This window comes from Siphateles boraxobius, unplaced genomic scaffold (assembly GCF_051911475.1).
Source record: "Siphateles boraxobius isolate OS27281-9 unplaced genomic scaffold, OSU_SipBor_1 111, whole genome shotgun sequence".
NCBI lineage: Eukaryota > Metazoa > Chordata > Actinopteri > Cypriniformes > Leuciscidae > Siphateles > Siphateles boraxobius.
In genome coordinates this window covers 112,857-133,941 of record NW_027508713.1, presented here as the reverse complement: position 1 = coordinate 133,941, position 21,085 = coordinate 112,857, and the positions used below count along the sequence as shown (strand labels likewise).

General features: G+C 42.4%; 2 protein-coding genes across 3 annotated transcripts in view; one reads left to right on the top strand and one right to left on the bottom strand.

Moving 5' to 3' along the window:
- LOC143706148 (glutathione hydrolase 1 proenzyme-like) overlaps nt 1–20,657 on the top strand; it is a 58,072-nt gene extending 37,415 nt beyond the window's left edge. Inside the window, exons 11-14 of the mRNA XM_077197784.1 lie at nt 16,448–16,557; nt 19,083–19,198; nt 19,399–19,506; nt 19,605–20,657. Coding sequence (XP_077053899.1) covers nt 16,448–16,557; nt 19,083–19,198; nt 19,399–19,506; nt 19,605–19,748 — 478 coding nt within the window. The 3' untranslated portion in view covers nt 19,749–20,657. The remainder of the gene's footprint in view (nt 1–16,447; nt 16,558–19,082; nt 19,199–19,398; nt 19,507–19,604) is intronic.
- The window catches only part of LOC143705652 (polymeric immunoglobulin receptor), a 232,995-nt gene that overhangs the window by 192,446 nt on the left and 19,464 nt on the right, over nt 1–21,085 (bottom strand). The window lies entirely within an intron of this gene.

The following is a 21,085-nucleotide window of genomic DNA, read 5'->3' as shown; positions in this document are numbered from 1 at the left end:
GATAAGGGATGGATAACCCATTAGCCGCTCTAAGTGTCAATTTGTTGGGAGCCGCACCATGTGATAAGGCATCTGCTGGGTAGTGTTGGTCGAATACACTCTGTCGCATTAACGTCACTTGTGTCGATTAGTCCTATTAGGGGCACACCATTTACTTTAACCTCAACCTTGGGGCAGTCACCTACAAATACGGCCCTTTGTCCCGCTTCCCCCGAATTCCCTGCTACTTGGACCTCAGTAGCAGGACAAACTAGTTTAAATCAGCATTGGACTCGGATGGGGGTCTACAGAACCTGGCAATATGTCCGCTGCGGCCACACTGGCGGCAGATAGGCTTACCGTCTGCAGCCCAGGTGTTAGGTGTGTAAGACATTTCTTGTCTTAGTGCATTCATCTGTCCCCTCACCTCCTGGAGGAGCTCCCGCCGAAAAGTCTCAGCCCAGTCATCCTTCCCTGTTACTGATTTAAGAACAGGGGACTCACCCACAGCTTGTGCTACAGTTTCATGCCCAGCCCCAGGCCGCTGTTCACATTCCAGCAACAAGATCTATTCCAATACAATGTTGAAAGTGGCATCTGGATTACGACGTGCATAGGTTCTGATGGTGCTCCTCAGTTCTGCGTTACGGAGTCCCATCAAAAGCTGGTCTAACAGGTGACTTTCATCAAGAGGGCCATCTGGGTCTCACTTCCTTAGTCTACAGAACAATTCCCGCAGCCTGAGAACATAAGCTCTTAAACTCTCACTGGCAGTTTGTGTGCAGCTAAAAAATTGTAATCTCAAATTTGCCACAGGGACCTGATCTCCATACAGGGTGTCTAAATACCTCAAAATTTTTGCTACAGTATCACGGTCTGTATCCCCTAAAACACAAACCTCCCGCTTAGCTTCATCTGTTAATGCCCCCAACACTATACTGACTTTTTGCGGTTCATTAAACTCCCGTGCCTGCAATAAACTCTGAATTTGTTCTTTCCACTCACTAAATTTTAAATCACCACCCGCCCCTTTAAATTTAGGGATCCAAGGTGCACCCGCATAAATCGGCATCATATTCAAGACAAACAAGAAAAAAAAGTGTATATATAAAAATTATAAACTATTATATAGCTTGGATAACCCGTATGTGAAGCTCCAAACCAAATCATGCCGACTACGCCAAATGTGATACAAATAATGTAGCCCGACTACGCCACCCAATTGAAGAGCTAGGACTCTATTAAATAAAATAACTTTCTTTTACTTGCAAGTTCTTTTAGTTTGGTGAGAGCAACACAACAGAATTGCCCAAACAACAATTTCAACATAAAAGTTAATTTATTACAATCTCTGGTTACAATGATAAAAGGAAAGGGTGGCCGTGCACTCATGCACTCTCTCACTCAATCTAAAAGCTGGACATTGGAAAAACACATTAACAAATCTACTGGAAGTCCGTAGTTAAGCACCCACAGTCCGTACGCGGTTCCTCCAACACAAGTCCGTCTCGCAACGAACAGCGGCGTCTACACCACAAGCCACCTGTCAATCACTCGTGCGCATCAACACAACACTCACACAAACAGAGAAAGAGCCACCAGTATCTCCACAGTAGATAAACACAGCAAACACAACACCACACTAGAAAAGCTATTAATCGTGCCACACTCAATTACTTCACTGCAATTTGTGAATATGCATAAACGATATAGATAACGGTATGACTGCAGTAGACAGACTGGAACTCTACAAATTAGGTGAGACGTAGATCTTAACTTCGGACGAGGCAAGGCACACAATTTAACAGAGCGTCACTCACCAATAAACTGGGAGTAGACGAATCTAGCTCCCAGTCTTGTTGGTCAATGCTCCACAACACCACAGGCCAGGACAGATGAAGCAGGGCTCCGGGCAACACAACGGAGAGCAACAGCGATCTGTAGTGCAGCAGAGGGCGGCAACAATCCAGCGCATTTGAGAACAGCAGCAATCCCAGCAGCAATCCCGGCACAGCAGAGAACGACAGCAATCCCAGCACAGCAGAGAACGGCAGCAATCCCAGCACAGCAGAGAACGGCATGCAATCCCAGCGGAGCAGAGAACGGCAGCAATCCCAGCACAGCAGAGAACGGCAGCAATCCCAGCACAGCAGAGAACGGCAGCAATCCCAGCACAGCAGAGAAGGGACGAAGATACCAGCAGCCAGCGGGTTAACAGCGGGACCGTCACTTCAACGAAACGTCAGCTTCAACACGAGCAGACAATGATCCATGCAATGGTTGGGGCAAAGAAATAAATAAAAAAACAATCGCGACTACCATCCAATAATAAAATGTGGAGAACTGAGCTGCGCAACGAGATTCACGGGTCACAGATACACTGTTTTCAGTTCCTTCGCTTGTTTTAAACCGTCTGTGATTTGACATGGCAATTACCAACAGCTGTCCATCTGCTAATCAGCTGTGATCCGGGCTTCCCAACAAATATGGGGCGTTACCCCACACTCTAATTCATGGTCAAGTGTCACCAAAATAAAATGTGCATAATAAAACAAAATCACAAAACAACACCAATCAAAAGAGAAAACAAACGGTGCCAAATACACACAAAAACACACATAAAATAAAATAGACCATAGTCTCTCCATATGACAATGATTACATCAAAACATAACCGACACCACCTGATCGCCTTTTCTCAATGTTCATCTGGCAGTTATAACTCAACTACATCAGCCGAACAAAATTGACATAATAATTGTTTAAGGGTCAAGAGCCCAACTAAAGCAAACACCGATCACCATAATGGTGGCTTTTTTTTTTTTTTTCTCCTTTGGTGATTCTGCTTGTTAACATCAGGTGTCTTCAATAATGGCCAATCATCACTCAATTAATCACTTAATTATTCTATTCAATTCAATTCAATTTCAATTCAAATTTATTTGTATAGCGCTTTTCACAATACACATTGTCTCAAAGCAGCTTTACAGAAATTGCATTTCGGAAATGTACATAGAAAAATACAGTTAGTTAATCAAGTATTAATTTATGGCATAACATATCGCCGGCTTTGAGTCGTCTCTTCACAGGCGTCGAGTCGTCTCTTCACAGGCGTTGGGGCATCTGAAGTCTCCGTGAGAGGCTGGATACAAACTGGAGCTGACGAACGCTATTTACCTCGGGACTAGCGTCCCGAGATAACAGCAGAAAGGCAGATGGGAAATAATTAGCATAGCTGATGTTCATAATGTTAATGCATTCGAACTGATTCAGCAGTAGTATCAAAGGTTAAGCATTAAGTGAATGCTTGGTTAAAGAGATGCGTCTTTAATCTAGTTTTAAACTGGGACAGCGAGTCTGAGTCTCGTACAATATCAGGAAGGCTATTCCAGAGTTTAGGAGCTAAATGCGAGAACACCCTCCCTCCTTTAGTGGACTTAGATATCCTAGGAATGAACAGAAGCCTCGAATTTAGTGATCTTAAAGAACGTGATGGATTGTATGGCGATAGAAGGTCTGTTAAATACACAGGAGCTAAACCATTTAGGGCTTTATAGGTCAGTAGGAATACTTTGTAATTGATACGTAACTTAATAGGTAACCAGTGTAGAGATGATAAAATAGGTGTTATATGATCATATTTCCTTGATCTAGTAAGAACTCTAGCAGCTGCATTTTGCACTAACTGTAGCTTGTTGATTGAGGATGCAGGACAGCCAGCTAATAAAGCATTACAGTAATCTAGTCTCGAGGTCATGAATGCATGAACTAACTTTTCTGCATCAGAAACAGATAGCATGTTGCGTAGCTTAGCAATGTTTCTAAGGTGGAAAAAGGCTGTTCTTGTAATATATGAAATATGATTTTCGAAAGTCAAGTTGCGGTCTAGTATAACACCCAGGTCTTTTACTGTAGTGGATAAAGTAACAGGACATCCTTCTAAATTAAAGTTGTATTGTAAGGGATTTTGTGGGTAGTTTTTTGGACCAATAAGTAGTACCTCCGTTTTATCTGAATTTAATAGCAGGAAATTACACGTCATCCAGCATTTTATATCATTTAGACACTCTGTCAATTTAGATAAGTTAGTGTTTTCATCTGGTCGTGATGAGATATATAATTGAGTGTCATCAGCATAACAGTGGAAATTAATTCCATGTTTTCTTATAATATTACCAAGTGGCAGCATATATATTGAGAATAGCAGAGGGCCTAACACCGATCCTTGCGGCACTCCATAGTCTACTGACGTTATCTTTGATTTTTCCCCATTTAAACAGACAAAATGGTAACGGTCTGATAAGTACGATCTAAACCAGCTTAATGCCTGTCCCTGAACACCAGTGTAGTTTTGTAGTCGATCCAAGAGTATTTTATGATCAATAGTATCGAACGCAGCACTAAGATCGAGTAGAACTAGTATTGAGATACAGCCTTGGTCAGAAGCTAAAAGTAAATCATTTGTAATTTTAACTAGCGCAGTTCCCTTTCAAGGGAACTTCGAGCTGCGTCAAACGCTGCGGGAACGCCCCTGCGTTGTGCGTCATGAAGCACGTATGGAATCAGCCCAATGGAGAGATGAAACGTCATAGGCGGGTGACGTCATCGACCAGGAAACTATAAAGCACCCCAAAAACACAAGCGCATTAGCTTCTGTGCTTTCAGTCGCGCTACATGTGAATCTGTCCCTGTGTGATATTGTCTGTCTTACATACCCTGCACCACACAAACAATTTATCCCTATATATATATATATATTGAGAGATTATGGCGGACGAACAGCAGTTTAGAAAGTGTGTTCCTCCCTGCTCGCGTTATTTAACGAGCGGGGATACACATGATCTTTGTGTTGTTTGTTTGGGAGTTCAGCATGCCCAGTTTGCTCTCGAGGGAGCAGACTGTGAGCATTGCGAGCGTTTGCCGTTAAGGACGCTCCGCTCCCGCCGATCGCTCTTTGAGGAGAGCGGTTCGGTGCGCGCTCCCCGCGGTTCGGGTCCCGCTTCTGCCGAGGCAGAGCGGCGGCGCTTATCGTGGGGATCGCAGATGGATCTCACAGCGGGGTTTGAGACGGGCTCTGCCTTATCTCTCCCTTCACCTGTGAGATCCAGTGCCTCAGTCCCGGGTTCGGAAGCACGCGCTGCGGTTTCTTCCGCTCGGGCTGAGGCACCAATGCTGCAGCTATCCAGTTCTGAGGAACTTGATGTTGTTAGTGTTGAGGGAGATGTGGAGGATTCGCCACCCCACACTCCTGAGAGTGATGAGCTTATGGAGGTGTTAACAAGAGCTGTTGAAAAACTTAATATTGAATGGCCAGTGACTAGACAGGAGTCTGTTTCTAAATCAAAGTTGGATGAGAGATTTTTGCCGTCACGTGGGCAGCCTCCACGCCGGTGCCTGCCGTTTTTCCATGATCTCCACACCGAGGTGTCGAAATCATGGAGAAAACCGGTGTCATATAGAGTGTTTAGTCCCCAGACTTCAACATACGCTAATGTTATGGGAGCCAAGGCTCATGGTTATGGTGCTTTGCCTCGTGTGGAAGAGACGCTTGCGAGCCATCTCTCCCCCGAAGCAGCATCATCTTTTAAGGCACCGGCATTACCCACCAAGCCTTTAAGAAACACTTCGGCTCACTTCCTCTTTCTCCCATGGGGTTGTTTGGTGATGCTGTGAATTCAGTTATCGATAAATTCCAAGAAGAAAAGAAACAAACTGCAGCTTTTAAAAAGTTTCTTCCCCTTAAAGTTCATGTCCCTGGGGCTGCTGGGCGGGAGCAGCCCCGGCCGTCTTCGAGCTCATCACATAGAGCGCAGCAGAGGCAGAGTGTCGCGTCTCGTGCTCCCCCTGCTGGACAGTGGGCTCAGCCGCGACACTCTCAGCCGAAGCCTTCTCCCAGTAGAACTGATCTGAGGACAGTTATATTGGCTAAGAAGGCTTCGGCTAAGAAGAAGTCCTGACGCCAAGCCGTTCAGGATGCTGAGGGTGGTCCCCACCGAGGCGGAAAGGTGTTCACCTCTTTTTACGGTGCCCATTCCTCCTCGGTGCCCTCAGGGGCTCGTTCTGCCAACCCCGCCTTTATGCCGGGGCACAGACGATCCCAGCGAGCGCTTTCCCGAGGGACGCTCGCTCCCTCTGAGGAGGGTCTCAGAGCGGTCAGACCAGTTGTTCCCTGCCGGTGCGCCGTTACAGGGCGCTGCGTCTGCTGCTCAAGTTACACCAGAGGCCAGTCTCGAGAGGCTGGTACCCTTAGTAGAATTTCTGGCAGAGTGGAAAAGCCTTCCAAAAATATCTCATTGGGTCCTGCAGACAGTAGAAAAGGGTTATGCTATCCAGTTCAGGTGTCGTCCACCAAAATTCAGAGGGGTTCTGCACACAGTGGTGGGCCCCGAGCAGGCTCTGGTATTGGAACAAGAGGTGAAAACGCTCCTTCAAAAAGAGGCTATAGAACGGGTTCCTCCTCCCAGTTTGGAGTCAGGTTATTACAGCCGATATTTCATCGTTCCAAAGAAGGATGGGGGGTTGCGTCCAATTTTAGACCTGCGCATATTGAATCGCTCGGTAGGGAAGCTAAAATTCAAGATGCTCACTATCAATCAGATCGTGTCTCAAATCAGGTCCGAGGACTGGTTTGTCACGATAGATCTGAAGGACGCATACTTCCATGTGTCCATCCTTCCACAACACAGGAAGTTCCTGAGGTTCGCCTTCGGGGGCGAGGCGTTCCAGTACAGGGTTCTTCCGTTTGGCCTAGCTTTATCTCCCCGCACTTTCACGAAATGCATGGATGCAGCACTAGTGCCTCTGAGGCTTCAGGGCATTCGGATTCTCAATTACATCGACGATTGGTTGATTTTAGCTCAGACCGAGCAGATGGCGGCTCGGCATCGATATGTCGTCTTCGCTCATATCAGAAAGTTGGGGTTGAGGCTGAACGCAAAGAAAAGTGTATTATCTCCTTCCCAGAAGACCACTTTTCTGGGTGTCGTTTGGGATTCGGTATCGATGCGGGCGCGACTCTCTCCGACCCGCATCGCTTCGATTCTCTCAGCTGTGAAACAAGTGAAGCTAGGCCAGCTACTCACTGTCAAGCAGTTTCAGAGACTGTTGGGTCTGATGGCAGCAGCGTCCAACGTTATACCTTGCGGCCTGTTGTACATGAGACCGCTACAGTGGTGGCTCAGGACCAAGGGATTCTCCCCGAGGGGAAATCCGCTCCGCACGTTCAAAGTCACGCGGCGCTGCCTTCGTGCTCTGGTCATGTGGAGATAAACTTGGTTCCTATCCAAAGGTCCTGTGCTGGGGGCTCTTTGTCGTCGCATAACGCTAACGACGGATGCTTCCCTCACAGGGTGGGGGGCGGTCATGAGTGGTCGCCCAGCCCAAGGTCTGTGGCAGGATCATCATCTTTTGTGGCACATAAATTGTCTAGAGATGTTGGCTGTGTTTCAGGCTCTGAAACACTTCCTAACAGACCTGAGAGGCCATCATGTGTTAGTTCAATCAGACAACACGTCGGTGGTCTCTTATATAAATCATCAGGGGGGCCTGCGGTCTCGCCGGCTTTACAAGTTGGCCCGTCAGATCCTCCTGTGGTCCCAAGGGAAGCTACTATCTCTGAGAGCAATGTATCTCCCTGGGTATTTGAATGTGGTAGCAGACTCCCTGTCGAGGCAGGGGCCGAGGCCAGGGGAATGGAGACTCCACCCCGAGGTGGTGGAGCTCCTTTGGTTGAGTTTCGGTCGCGCCGAGGTGGACCTATTCGCTTCCAAGGAGACCACTCATTGTCATCGGTGGTTCTCCATCACTCTTCCAGCCCCCCTGGGGTTGGATGCTATGGTGCAGCCGTGGCCGAGGTCACGTCTGTACGCCTTTCCCCCGATTGCTCTGTTACCAGGAGTTCTGGAGAGGGTCCGCCGGGACGGGGTCAGTCTACTACTAGTAGCCCCGTTCTGGCCGGCCCGAGTATGGTTTGCGGACCTGATTTCTCTCCTGGACGGTTCTCCTTTGGAGCTCCCGGTCAGGAGGGATCTACTCTCCCAGGCGGGGGGCACGATACTTCACCCCCGCCCAGAATTGTGGAAACTGTGGGCTTGGCCTCTGAGGGGGCCCAACTCATAGACTCCGGTCTCTCAACCGAGGTTGTTGAGACCATTCTTAACTCCAGAGCTCCATCCACGAGGAAGCTTTATGCCTTGAAGTGGAAACTTTTCACTTCTTGGTGTGGAGAACACCTCCCAGTGGGTGCAGTGCTGGAATTCCTGCAGGAGCGCTTCTCCACAGGGTTATCCCCCTCCACACTAAAGGTGTATGTGGCGGCACTAGCTGCTTACCACGTCCCTTTCAGTGGAGTTTCTCTTGGGAGACACCCGCTTATAACTCGTTTCCTCCGTGGCACTTTGAGGCTGAGGCCAGCAGTTCGTACGAGGGTGCCGACTTGGGATCTGGCCATTGTATTAGAAGGTCTTTCCCTAGCTCCTTTTGAACCTATCGAAGAAGTTCCCGAGAAGTTTCTCACTTTTAAGACTATCTTTTTGCTTGCTATCTCTTCACTAAAAAGAATTGGAGATTTGCAGGCTCTGTCGGTTTCACCCTCGTGCCTGGAATTTGCACCTGGCAAGGTTAAAGCTTTTCTGCATCCTAGACCAGGTTACGTTCCTAAGGTTCCTACTAATATTGTTAGACCTACGGTTCTGCAGGCTTTCTGTCCTCCTCCATTTATGTCATCGGACCAGGAGAAACTTAATTCACTCTGCCCTGTTAGGGCATTAGACGCTTATGTCCACAGAGCTGCCCTGTGGAGGAAATTAGAACAACTTTTTGTATGTTTCGGGCCACCCAGGAAAGGGTGTCCGGCGTCTAAACAGAGAATGAGCAAGTGGGTGGTTGAGGCTATCTCACTTGCTTATGAGTCGGCTGGCCAGCCTTCACCTTTGGTTGTCCGAGCCCACTCTACCAGGAGTATGGCTGCTTCTAAAGCTCTTTTGTCGGGGGTTTCCCTGAGTGATGTTTGTGATGCGGCTGGATGGTCTTCACCGCATACTTTTATTAAGTTCTATGACCTAGACTTAAGCTCTACCCCTGGGGCACAGGTGCTCTCGTCCTCTGTGCGCTAGTCTCACATGACGGTCATTTGGTCCTATGGCGACGTGGGTATTCGCGTTCCCGCAGCGTTTGACGCAGCTCGAAGTTCCCTTGAAAGGGAACGTCTCGGTTACGTATGTAACCCTAGTTCCCTGATAGGGAACGAGACGCTGCGTCGCTCCGCCATACTCCCGGCACTCCCGTTAGCGCTTCCTTCAAGCCTATCAGAAGCTAATGCGCTTGTGTTTTTGGGGTGCTTTATAGTTTCCTGGTCGATGACGTCACCCGCCTATGACGTTTCATCTCTCCATTGGGCTGATTCCATACGTGCTTCATGACGCACAACGCAGGGGCGTTCCCGCAGCGTTTGACGCAGCGTCTCGTTCCCTATCAGGGAACTAGGGTTACATACGTAACCGAGACGTTTCTGTGCTATGATGCGGTCTGAATCCCGACTGGAATTTTTCATAGATATCATTTTCTTGTAAGAAAGAGCACAATTGAGCGGACACAATTTTTTCTAGTATTTTAGACATAAATGGAAGATTTGAGATGGGTCTGTAATTTGCTAAGTTATTTGGATCTAATTGCGGTTTCTTAATGAGAGGTTTTATTACTGCCAGCTTGAATATTTTTGGAACATGACCTAAAAATAAAGACGAGTTAATAATATTAAGAAGAGGCTCTTCGACTACAGGTAACACTTCTTTCAGTAGTTTAGTGGGTATTGGATCTAATAAACATGTTGTTGGTTTAGATGCAATGATAAGTTTATTTAGCTCTTCCTGTCCTATAGTTGTAAAGCGGTGTAGTTGTTCTAGAGGGGCCATAATTGAGGCTGAATCATAAGACATCATAGAGGATTGTATATTTACAATTGTGTTTCGGATGCTTTCTATTTTCTCATTGAAGTAATTCATAAAATCATTACTACTATATTGTAATGGATTATTTTGCTCTGGTGATGTTTGTTTATTTGTTAGTCTAGCCACGGTGTTGAATAAAAACCTTGGATTATTTTGGTTATTTTCTATTAGTTTGCGGAGATGCTCAGCCCTGGCTGCTTTTAGAGCCTTTTTATAACGTGACATACTTACCCCTTTTCCACCAAAAAAGAACGGGTTCGGAACTGGTGCTGGTTCAAAGTTGGTTCGGAGTTGGTTCAACTTGCGAACCTCCTCAGAACCGGTTTGTTTTTCCACTTCTAGAGCGCCCAGCGAACGACGTCGTTACGTTACTGTGCACGTCGCTTTACGTCTCAGCTAGAAACGCTTGCAAGTACTGTACAACATTACTTTGGGATTATCTCTAACTCGTGAACCAAGAAGGCTTTAAAAACAATTGAAATATGTAAGTCTTTTAATCTTTTCCTTTGATATGTAATCTTTTCTGATTAGTTATGTACACCTGTCTTGTCTTTTTTTTTCTCTCCGTTTATTTGTTCTATTTTGTGACTGTTTTCTTCTTTGCTTACATAATGTTTTCAATAAAAAAATAAATAAAAAAAGCTAGAAACGCTTGCGCCAACTTCAAGCATAACAATTACAATGGCGGACTACATCGTGTTTCTGCAAATGTTTCTCCTGGCTTTGCGGTCAGAAAAGATGTTTAGGACACATCTAAACCCGCCCCCAGCCCCCGACATAAGCATGACGTGGTAAAAGAACGGTTCTCTGGTTCTAGTCCAGCAAAGAGTTGGTGCCGCTTTGGAACCAGTTTTCCTGGCCGAGAACCGGTTCTTTGGCTGTCGAAACACAAAGAACTGGTTCGCGCGCAGGCACCGGCTCCGAACCGGCTCTCAAAACGCTTTGGTGGAAAAGGGGTAACTGTCTTTCCACGCGATTCTAAAGACCTCTAAATTAGTTTGTTTCCATTTACGCTCTAAGTTACGAGTTTCTCTCTTGATTGCATGCGTAGCACTGTTGTACCATGGTGCTTTAGTTTTCTCTCTAACCTTTTTTAATCTAATTGGTGCAACAATATCTAGTGTATTAGAGAACATGGTGCTCAAACTGCTAGTCATTTCCTCTAGTTCATCTGTTTGTTTGGGTGCACTGCGCAGCTGAGATAGATCAGGTAAGCTATTTGAGAATCTATCTATAGTGGTTGGAAGGATTGTTCTGCCTGGTCTATAACGTGGCGCAACATGACAAATTTCAGCAGTACGTATTATACAAGTTACCATGTAATGATCAGTGAGATCATCACTTTGCGGTATAATATTTATATCAGTTGGATTGGTTCCATATGATATAATTAAATCTAGTGTATGATTTAGACGATGAGTGGGACCACTGACGTTTTGCGTGACCCCAAAGGAGTTTAATAAATCTGTAAACGCAGCCCCTAACGCATCATTTGTATTATCTACGTGTATGTTAAAATCTCCAACAATTATTGCTTTATCGACATTGACCAATAGATCTGAGAGAAAGTATGCAAACTCTTTTAGGAAGTCAGCATAGGGCCCTGGAGGTCTATATAGGGTAGCCAAGGCTAGAGATAATATGGATTTGTTTCTTGCATCTAAGAGCGTAACATTTAGCACAAGTACTTCAAACGAATTAAACCTGTGACCTGTTTTCTGAGTAACATTAAGAATATCTCTATAGATTGTTGCAACACCGCCGCCACGACCGATCAGACGGGGCTCATGCTTATAACAGTATCCTGGTGGAGTAGACTCATTTAGACCGAAATAATCATTTGGTTTAAGCCAGGTTTCAGTAAGGCAAAGTACATCGAAACTATTATCTGTGACCATTTCATTTACAATAACCGCCTTAGGTGTGAGCGATCTAATGTTTAGAAGACCTAGCTTTAGAAATTGTTTTTGTTCACTGATATTTAGATTTTCTGGTTTAATTACAATAAGATTTTTGCTAGATCCTACACTAGATTTATTGTTTGGCCTCACTAAGCGAGGAATAGACACAGTTTCTATATAATGTTCTACACTACTTATATCAATTAAGTTGGGACAGCAAAGACTGTGATTTGGACTTTGACTTACTAGTCATATGGTGTGTAACGTCTTGGAGATGTTGTCCGACAGAACAGCCGCTCCGATTCTGCTGGGGTGCAGGCCATCAGCACGGTAGAGCCTAGGTCGCTCCCAGAACAGATTCCAATTATTTACAAAGAGCAGTTTCTGTTCATTACACCATGACATTAACCATTCATTTAGAGCAAATAATCTACTGAACCTTTCTTGTCGTAGTCGGTACGTGGGAAGCGGTCCAGACACGATGATCGTTGCTTCAGGCGATGTGCTGCGAACCGTCTCGATCAGGCTTCTGTAGTCCTTCTTCGGAACCTCCGTCTGCCGCAGCCTGATGTCGTTCGTCCCCGCGTGTAGGACCACAGCTCCGACGCGCTCGTCACCGTTCAGGATCTCGGGAATCTGTGCAGCGACATCAAGAACACGAGCACCAGGAAAGCAGTGAGTGCGCACCTTACGCTTACCTGAGGTAGCACGGACATGACGGACCATGGAAGTGCCGATGATCACGGCGGCGTCACGTTCCGGCTCGCGAAGAGGGGAGAAGCGGTTCCGGGTGGAGATCTCGAAGACCGGGAGGGGCGGGGAAGTCCTTGGTCTGGTCCTGGCTCGTGTCTTCCGCTGTGGGATCACCCAGGGTCCATGGTGTTGCCTCGGTGCCGGAGTGAATGAAGGCAGAGATGATCGCGTCCTCCTGGGCAGAGAAACGCACGGAGTAGACGAAGTCGGAGTCAAAAAGTTACTAACCACTGACTTGTGAGCATCGGCGCGTGATGTTTCAAGCGTTGATCGCCGATCTCGCAGCTCGGCTTGCTTCACCAGCAGAACGCGGATCTGTTTCTCCACCGACTCCAGCTCCAATCGTACCGAAACCAGCTCGAATGTGTCCTCACCTGCACTCAGAGGTAACGTTAGACACACATCCGATATGTTCGCCATTATAACAGATGAACAGTAAATTAGTAGTGATACTACCAATATCACTACTAATTTAGGACTGAAATGATGGATATAACCCGTATCCTTTCAGTCAAACGGGTGTAAAATGAGAGGGTCGATAGGCGCGAGGCCACGCGTGAAATGCTAGCGGGCTAAAGGCTAGTAGCCGAGATTCGGAAAGTTGGATCTAAGTAGCGATATCAAAGCAATCCGATTGTTTTTTATAAGGAATAGTGTCGAGGGTAAGTTCACATGATATAAAAATAGAAAGTGCTTGTTTATAAATGAGTGGTAAAGAAGAAAATCAGGGATTAATGAATCAATTCGACGGAGCTCCAAACACAAACACAGATCGCACGCGCATGCGCAATCTAAGTGGCAGATCAATTATCTCATTAACTTTAACACTCTTGAGTGTTAATTTAACACTCATATTTTAACACTCTAACACTCTTGAGTCTGGAGCCATATAAACTCCCAGGAGAGTTAATTTAACACTGGAGTTTTTGCTGTGTAGCGTTGGAAGCGTCCTATGAAGAAAAAAGAGCTGTGGTCGTTAATGGGAAACCGTTGTAGACGAAGTCCATGCGTCTATCCCTACTTTGTTGTAAATGTCCTCTTTGTTGGGTTATTTCTCAATTTCATGAGTCTCTCCTTTTCAATGGAAATAAGAGCCAAGGAGAAAAGTCTGTTCTGCTCCATTCACGTCAGAGGCGCCACGGCCATTGGATGTGCAGTTGCCGCAGCACAGCCTATGAGCGAGACATACGCTCACTGTGCTAAAGTTAGCTGTGCAGCTGCAAATGCGTTTTACATATAGGCTTCAGTAAATCGAGGAAAAGGAGTTTTGTCTACAAATAAAAGTAAGCACCCCCTTTAAAACGTAAATTATTCATTTATTTATTATTTTTAAAACTCTTATATTGGCTTGTGTGTGTTGTCTGATGGTGGGCTAACATTTATAGGCCTGCTGTGCGCTGACACCAAAATGTTCTCTCTTCCATACCCTGGTGCGCCGTCACCTCTGCCACATTTGTACTGTAGGTCTATCTGTGCGATTATGGTGCATTTCGTAAGGGTTAAAATGCTGTTTTGTAGTTCTCTTTTTTTAATCCTGGTGCGCCGTCGTCAGACGCTCATTGCGTGTCGGTGTGTGCGCCTAGCGCAGTTTGTAGGAGCGATAATAAGCTGTTTTTGTACTTTAAAGCTGTACTGCTGACAGAATGTTTTCTGACTGTAAACAAATCCTGGTGCGCCGGATTTTTCTGTTTCAAATCCTGGTGCGCCGTCACCAGAGTGACCCGACCAATAGTGTGTGTGTGTGTGGCTGTCTGTGCGCATTTTGAAGGAGTGACTAACGTTAGGCTGCTTGTCGGTTCGCTGACAATGCACCGCCTCCCTCTCTTACTGTGTCCCGCACAAAACATTTGTTTGTTGTATAAGTCATAAGATAGATGTGTCCATTAATTTGATTATTAGATTTGATTGTGCATTAGCCTCACATATGACTGACTTTGCTGTATGCAGGCCGTGATGTGATGATGCCTGATATGAACTTGGGTTGCTACATTAACTGAATGAATATATGAACATATATGCCACCAGAGGTGGAAAGTCCAGGGGTCAGAAAGTAAAAAGTCCTGCCATATTTTTATTCCACCCACAGCAAAAACTCCAGTGTAAAATGAACTTTACTGGGAATTTATTTGGATCCAGACTCAAGAGTGTTAAAGTTAATGAGATAATTAAGTGAATAATTGAGTGATGATTGAGATATTATTGAACAGCTGGATGAACAAAGAGATCAGCTCAGATCAGATGTTGTAGATCATGTTTAGACATAATCATCATTTGACCCGAATCACTGAACTCATTTAAAGCCTACTCTCTGACTTAAATGTATAATGATCATAACAGCATCACAGTGATTCTATAACATTAGAACCAGATTTTTCAAAATAAACCAAATGATATCTTAAACGTTGTTCTGATAAATAAATTAAAATCTTTCTTGTAGGCACTCACAGACTTCAAGATTCAGTGTATGAATCTCAACAATGGTGACAAACAGAATATTCAATTAGGAAAAGGAAATGACAAAGACAATTCAGATCATAATTTATTCATACCACAATGCATGATAGGAGCCATGAATGAGTTTTGATTAGTGGCACCCAGAATGCACTGCAACATTCTATATAATTGTCACCATTGTTGAGAAACACAGGCTGATTCTTGATGTCTGTGTGTGCCCATAAAGTATTTAGAATAGAACAGCTTTTAAGAAATCTTTTGGATAATATTTAAATTTCTGAAAATGTCATACTGCGTAATCAAAGGGTTAAACTCTACAAATGAGTTTTGTGACAAGTGATGATTATGTCAAAACATAACCAACCCCAGCGCATAAGCTTTCCTTGTTGTTCGCCTGGCTGTTATAACTCATGTACAGCAGCCAAACAACATCTAAAGTTGATGATATATAAGGGTCAAGAGTCCAACTAAAGCAGACACTAATCGCTATAATGGTGACTTAAAAAATGTGACGTTCTCCTTCAGTGATTCTGCTTGTTATCATCAGGTGTCTCCAATAATGCTCAATCATCACTCAATTATTCACTTAATTCTCTCATTAACTTTAACACTCTTGAGTCTGGATCCAAATAAACTCCCAGTAAAGTTCATTTAACACTGGAGTTTTTGCTGTGGGTGGAATAAAAATGTGGCAGGACTTTTACTTTCTGACCCCTGGACTTTCCACCTCTGTATGCCACATTGATAGGTCACAGCCTACCCATGACAAGATTTCACCGCATGTTACTGAAAAGAGCAGTATTTTCTTTGCACTAAGTGTAAATAGTTGTTTGATGCTATTTATAATTATTATGATTATATTATGAAAATTATGATTTTCAACCAGATAACAGAACTGGATAATACTGTGAAAGTTCTGATCCAATCTGACTTCTGACCTGTAATGCTTCCTAATATTACTTAGTGTAAATAGACACTAATTGTTTAATTTATTTTAATAAAATGATTAATTACACCAGTTAGAAAAAAATCATTAAAAATAAGGTCAAGCATAAAAAAACATGAATGGATCGTTCACAGTAAGATCTTTAACATACATTTAAAAATAGATTATAATAGATTAGATTAAATAATAGATTATAAAAGTATAAAATTTCATTTAATGGTGACTTTAAACACTGCTTACAAGATGTACACAACAGAATGACAAAATATCAGATTTACTCAACAAAATAGTTACAAAATATCAATCCTTTTCTTAGAAGATTATTAATTATTAACATTCAAGAATCGATAAATTCTTCTAATTTTGAAAACAAGATGTTAATTTACTTTCGGTGTTTGTTTTTATGAAGCTATATTGTTTGCTGTTCTTTTCAATCTTGTTGTCTTTATTTTTTTCTGTGTTTTCAGTTTTGGCTCTTACGTGATGTCGCGCTCAACTGGCATAATTTTTAATGACCATATGCGGGATTTCGATTATACTGTCTTCAGATCAAACAAAAATAACTTGATTAATCCAGGTAAAAACTTGCACACCTTTATATATTTCTGGTATAATTTAAGTTATGGTATTAATTTAACTCTTTCCCTGCCTAAAATAAGGTGCCAGTCAGCACCAGCATTTTTATCAGAGGTATAGATGTTGATGTTTTATTGAAATTAATAGTTTGGTTTGATGTCACCATTATGGTGATCAGTGTTTGCTTTAGTTGGGCAGTTTGACTCTTCTAGTTTTAATGCTAGTTTTTTTTTTACTGGCTGCTGTCACTGTTTGTTATGATGACAACTTTTATATATATATATATCCTCCTAAGACCTGGTTGTCCACATACGTGGACATAACATTATTGGTTGTGTGCAGCATAATACTTAATTCTGTGCAGAGGTGGAAAGTCCAGGGGTCAGAAAGTAAAAGTCCTGCCATATTTTTATTCCACCCACAGCAAAAACTCCAGTGTAAAATGAGCTTTACTGGGAATTTATTTGGATCCAGACTCAAGAGTGTTAAAGTTAATGAGATAATTAAGTGAATAATTGAGTGATGATTGAGATATTATTGAAGACACCGGATGTTAACTAGCAGAATCACTGAAGGAGAAAATCTATATTTTAGTCACCGTTATGGTGATCAGTGTTTGCTTTAGTTGGGCAGGTGACCTTTAAATGTTTAACTAAAGATTTTGTTTGGCTGTTTTAACAGCTGGATGAACAAAGAGATCAGCTCAGATCAGATGTTGTAGATCATGTTTAGACAATCATCATTTGACCTGAATCACTGAACTCATTTAAAGCCTACTCTCTGACTTAAATGTATAATGATCATAACAGCATCACAGTGATTCTATAACATTAGAACCAGATTTTTCAAAATAAACCAAATGATATCTTAAACGTTGTTCTGATAAATAAATTAAAATCTTTCTTGTAGGCACACACAGACTTCAAGATTCAGTGTATGAATCTCAACAATGGTGACAAACAGAATATTCAATTAGGAAAAGGAAATGACTAAGACAATTCAGATCATAATTTATTCATACCGCAATGCATGATGGGAGCCATGAATGAGTTTTGATTGGTGGCACCCAGAATGCACTGCAACATGCTATATAATTGTCACCATTGTTGAGAAACACAGGCTGATTCTTGATGTCTGTGTGTGCCCATAAAGTATTTAGAATAGAACAGCTTTTAAGAAATCTTTTGGATAATATTTACATTTCTGAAAATGTTATACTGCGTAATCAAAGGGTTAAACTCTACAAATGAGTTTTGTGACAAGTGATGATTATGTCAAAACATAACCAACCCCAGCGCATCAGCTTTCCTTGTTGTTCGCCTGGCTGTTATAACTCATGTACAGCAGCCAAACAACATCTAAAGTTAATGATATAAGGGTCAAGAGTCCAACTAAAGCAGACACTAATCGCCATAATGGTGACTTAAAAAATGTGACGTTCTCCTTCAGTGATTCTGCTTGTTATCATCAGGTGTCTCCAATAATGCTCAATCATCACTCAATTATTCACTTAATTATCTCATTAACTTTAACACTCTTGAGTCTGGATCCAAATAAACTCCCAGTAAAGTGTGGGTGGAATAAAAATGTGGCAGGACTTTTACTTTCTGACCCCTGGACTTTCCACGTCTGCATTAAATTGTCAAGGCCAAAGAGCCCAACTAAAGCAAACACTGTCCTCCACAATGATGACCAAACCAAACTATTACTTTCACACAAACTCTTTTAAGAGGTTCAGTCCTGTGTCTGCTGGGAAACTTCCCACTAAAACTTTATAATGTTAGGGGATAATGTTCTATCAATGTTAACACTAAACATGTTTAAAATGTTTTTAGAGAGTGTTATCTGACCTTTTAGGAGAACATTCTTGTAACAAAAATAAAATTAGCTTAATAAAACATTACAAGAACATAACATAATGCTCTAAAACCTTGCATAGAACAATAACATTTCTAGCTTGGATGAGGTCATATTGTGGCCATAGTTTGAGCACACAGTGAGAGTGCTGTGAGGTTACAGTTTTAGATCACTGTGAACTCAGATTGTGGTCACATGGAGAGATCACTGTGAGATCAAATTGTTGACTGGGTTTACTATCACGTCATAAAATAGCGTCTTTAACGGTTTCTATCTGTTGCTTAGTTTCACGCATATTGTCACGTAAACTGACCTGTCAATCATCTTGTCAAAGATAAAATCCTCTACATTTAATTTAATTCTACTGTATCAGAGAGAAAGTGGGGAGTTGTGGGGAATATTAGCTGTTATAGTGAGCACAGATCCACACTTCGAAAATCTACCAGTTTCAGATGATCCGTAGCAGTGTCACCTACAGTATAACAGTTTAAACACAGAACTGGCAGAAAAACTCATAAATGATACGGGAAATCTCGTCAATGGCGGGGAAAGAGTTAATTACAAGTAACACCAACTAAATATAATATATTCCTAAATATAAATGTTATCACATAAAATGTCTCAATGCTGAATATGTTCAAATAAAACATACTTCTTGTTTTTGACAAGGTAAATGGCCACTTTCATCAAAGTGTCCCACAATTATATTGGACAAAGACAACAGAGATGTCAAAATGGTGGTTGGAGCTTCAGGTGGGACTTATATCACCTCAGCAACTGCTCAGGTAAAAAAAAAAAACACAGATTTTCTCAACAGTTTTCAACAGGTCAACCATGGCTCAACTTTTCATAACAGATCTACAGCACATAACAATTGGAGATTTAGATTATGCACTTCAACAATTTATTTTTGTGATTTTAAATATATATATTTTTAAATGGTCTATTAAATACCAATTCCTCTCTCCTCTCTTTCTCATCTCAGGTGATCCTGGACTACCTGTTTTTTGACTATGACTTGCAGAAAGCTGTTAAGGAACCCAGAGTTCACTATAACTCCAGTGGGACATTAGTAGAAGAAAATATTAATACGGTGAGATTTTTACAGTTTAATAGAATATATTCTAAATAACCAGATTAAAAAAGGCAATACTTATTCAAATTGTCTCTGTGTTGTGTTTATGAATGCAGAGTGTCATTGATGGACTGAAGCAGAAGAATCACATCATAATTAAGGTGTCCTCATTAGGAAAGGTCCAGGCGGTTGTACGGCAGGGGAAAAAAATCTGTGCTGAATCCGACCACAGGAAAGGCGGCCGTCCTTCTGGATACTGAGCACTGCAGAATTGTTTATTTGGGGCAGAGGTGTATAGTCCAGGGGTCAGAAAGTAGAAGTCCTGCCATGTGTTTATTCCACCCATGAACAGATTGACAGTTGATTTCAGCTGATTTCTGTATCCTGGCTGAAAAACTGCTAATTAGCAAATCCAGGTGATTGGAACAAAATATTGAGGAGGACTTTTACTTTCTGAACCTGGACTTTACACCTCTGAAGAGAACAGAAAAGGAGACGAGCAGAAACATAAGAACTACAACTGACTTCAGACACAGTCTTAGATGAAATCAACTGAAGAGAAAAGAAGACATTAAATCTGAAGATCTCAGCAGAGGAGGATTAAACAAATCCACAAACAGCATTACCAGCTTCACTTATTACTAACCAGACTGACTTTATTTCTGTTAGACGTCTACAGAAGCTCTAATTGAGAATTAACAGAGGTTTAACTCTGTTTCATTTGTCACCATAGTCACTGTCACCATAACAGTGATTAGTGTTTCCATTAGTTGGGCTCTTAACTCTTATTAGAAGTTCTGTAATTTGGAAACAATTTACAGCAGCAAAGAAAGTTAAAGTGAAATGAGATCAGATGTTGATGGTTACTTTTTGATGATTGTATAATCATCATGAAATAGACTTATATCTTTTGAATCTAACAATTGTGTTGCTCCATTAATATATTAAACATCACAAACTCTGTGTTTCAGCAGCAATGATATCCAGCAATATTAGTATTAGTTAAAATCTTCAAACAAACATGAATTCAATAACCTAACCTTACGCTGACACACACAGATCAACATTCAGCACATGAATCTCAATAATGGTGACAATCAAAAATATTTTGATAAACAATGAGTTCACAGCATCACTGAAAAGCTACTAAGTCACAGCAAAAAATAAAAGCAAATATTTAGATTTAAACAAAATAATAGGACAATTCAGCTGCATAATGTATTCATGTTGCAATGCTTGCTGGGAGTTTTGTACCATACTGGTACCCAGCATGCATTGTAGCAAGGTACTTTTGATTGTCACCATTATTGAGATTCATACGCTGATTGTTGATGTCTGTGTGTGTTATAATAGCTTACTTTTTCATGCTTGTGTTTGTTAAAATCTTCTGATTAATTAATGGTACAACACAATTGTTAGATTCTATAGACATCAGTGAATCAGTCCACTTCATGATGATTAAAAAATCATCAACAGGTAACCATCATCACCTGAATTCATTTCACTTTAGCTTTCTTTGCTCCTGTAAAAACTGACAATTGTCAATAAATTGACAAATTAAATAAGAAGAGATAAGAGCCCAACTAATGGAAACACT